General features: G+C 32.6%; 1 protein-coding gene across 1 annotated transcript; it reads left to right on the top strand.

Moving 5' to 3' along the window:
* Positions 1–214: 214 nt before the first annotated feature.
* LOC106765782 (legumin B) lies at positions 215–2,025 on the top strand. Its single transcript, XM_014650517.2, has 3 exons — positions 215–480; positions 835–1,561; positions 1,673–2,025. Exons 1-3 carry the CDS (start codon positions 225–227, stop codon positions 1,824–1,826), a joined length of 1,137 nt encoding a protein of 378 aa, XP_014506003.1. The 5' UTR covers positions 215–224; the 3' UTR covers positions 1,827–2,025.
* Positions 2,026–2,799: the final 774 nt, after the last annotated feature.

Here is a 2,799-nt window from a genome sequence, read left to right as displayed (position 1 = left end):
ACGAGATTAAGGATAAATTCAAACACTTGAAGTATATAATTGAAGTTTTTGAAAGTAGATAATATAGATTCACGTGTCCAATAATTTCATATTTTATTGTTAATGGTTTTCCAACGGCCTCATATCTAGAATTCTATATATATATATATATATATATATATATATATATATATATATATATATATATATATATATATATATATATAGCCACTATCATCTCTTATATGCATCTGAATCACCTTGTTCCTCATTTCTTTCGACAGAAACTCTATTCCTTTGAACGAATGGCGATAGACTTAACACCAAAGAAAGCTGAAGCATTGTTTGAGGGAGATGGCGGAGGTTACTACACTTGGACAACTTCTCAAGTGCCACTTCTCGCCAAGGAATATCTGGGTGCAGGTCGCCTTCTTCTTCAGCCTCGTGGCTTTGCTCTTCCTCATTATGCAGATTCATCCAAACTAGGTTATGTCATTCAAGGTCAGCACCCTTTCATATATATATATTTTCTATTCTCTCCTCGTGTTACTCTTGCAAATTTTTTATTGTTAAAAGAGTTTAATAACATGATCTTACTTTTATAAAACTGATAACTTTACTTCTTAATATAATAATATAATATCAGTATCATGCATTATTAAGATTTATGCTAGCAAAAATTCTTATGTTCATCAGAGATAACACGATTTAAGTTAGACTTAAAGTTCACGTATATCAGAATCATATGTTAAGTCTATTTTAACAAGATTTTTTGTATCAAAGCGATTTCATGACTGCAAATCTCACCTTAGAGTTTAGGATTGCGAGTTATTATTTATATAAGAAACTTTGTAGGGAGCGACGGAGTAGCTGGAATGGTTCTCCCGAACAGCAAAGAAGAGGTGGTTGTGAAACTTGAGAAAGGAGACGTTATAGCAGTACCTGTTGGAGCTGTTTCGTGGTGGTTCAACGATGGAGACACAGATCTGGTCATCGTTTTTCTTGGAGAAACTTCAAAGGCTCTTATTCCAGGTCAATTCACCTATTTCTTTCTAACTGGGGCTATAGGAGTTATAGGAGGCTTCTCCACTGATCTCACGAGCAAGGTCTATGGCTTAGACAAAAATGAAGTGGAAAAGCTCACAAGAAGCCAAACTGGGGTTTTGATCATCAAACTAGACAAAACTCAACCTGTTCCTAAGCCCCAACTGCACAATACCAAAAAGTTAGTGTATAATATAGATGGTGCAGAGCCAGAAAATGCTGTGGAAAAAGCTGGGTTGGTGAAAACCTTAACAGAGAAAGATTTTGGTTCTATTGAGGATGTTGGGTTAAGCTTGATCAGAGTAAAACTTGAACCTAATGCTATCAAGGCTCCATCATACCCGGTGAGTCCTACTGTTGAGTTGATTTATATTGCTAGAGGAAGTGGCAAGATTGAAATTGTGGACTTCAATGGAAAGAGTGTGTTAAACACTCAAGTTGAGGCTGGTGATTTGGTTGTGGTGCCACAGTTCTTTGTTGTTGCTGAAATTGCTGGTGAAGAAGGATTGGAGAGTTATTCCATTGTGACAACAACAAAGTAAGATGTTGTTAATGGCATGCAATAACATTAAAATTGATTGATTATGTTGTTTTAAAGTATGTCATGTCACAGATACTAACAAAAAATCATTGATTATCCTATTTGCAGACCTTTGTTTGAAGAGTTGGCTGGAAAGACATCGATTTGGAGCATTTTCTCATCTACACTGCAACAGGTGGCTCTTAATGTAGATTCTGATTTTCAAAAGTTGTTCATATCCAAGATCAAGGAATCTACCAATCTCATCCCACCTTCTACTTAAGTCTATGCGTTTGATTCTTTGATTTATTTGTTTATGTGTGGTCTGTTGTTCGTGTATTTTGTTTATGAATAATTTTGAGATGAGTGACGATGGATATGAAAATTATTAGCTTGAAAATTTTAAATGTGAGTTTGAATTTTACATGGAATAATGATATGAAAAATAAATATTATGTAAAAAATGAAGTATATTATCTTAATAGTGGTATCAAATCATGAGTTGGAATGCTATATTATTGTTAAATTTTTCCACTTTAAATAAGTTTCTGTTTTTTCTTTGTCATACTACTGCATGTCGTTTTGTTGAAGGGGATATTTTCATAAAAATAAATTTTAAGTTTGTTCAATAATAAACGAAAGAAAGGGGGAAGTGGTAAGCCAATAACTAATCAATGATATTTATTATTGAATAATAATTATTTGATATACTTAAATTTTTTATGTTCATTTCATATTATTTTTTACTTTTTTTTTATTTTTTTATAGAACAAAATATAAAAAGTTACATTTTTATAAGCATTTTAACTTTATATTTTTTATGAAATGAATGTAAAAGTGTATCGTACCATTACTCGTTTATTATCACTAGTGTAGAAAGGGATGTAGACATTTGTTATTTTTTACTTTTAACGTCACATCCAGACTTGACATCTATATAGGTGACGTTAATGGGACGTCGGTTTTTTTCAGGTACGACGTCGTTATAGACGTCGATAAAAGAGGCACCGACATCTGTAATATTAGAACGTCGGTGCCTCTCCTAAACGACGTCTATATGGCGGAAAGAAATAACTTTCCACCTACCTATCAAGCATATAGATATTAGTTTAAAGGAATACCGACATTTCTAATATTATAAACGTCGAAACCCTGCTGAACTGATGTCTATATACTCATTTATTTACGAAAATATCACCGTTGTTAGATTTTATTTTGTTCGATATTTATGGAGTGACATTAAAGTCTTATTTTAT

The sequence above is a fragment of the Vigna radiata genome, chromosome 7, assembly GCF_000741045.1.
Source record: "Vigna radiata var. radiata cultivar VC1973A chromosome 7, Vradiata_ver6, whole genome shotgun sequence".
Taxonomy (NCBI): Eukaryota; Viridiplantae; Streptophyta; class Magnoliopsida; order Fabales; family Fabaceae; genus Vigna; species Vigna radiata.
Note: the sequence above shows the minus strand (reverse complement) of the source record. Positions and strands in the feature narration are given on the sequence as shown.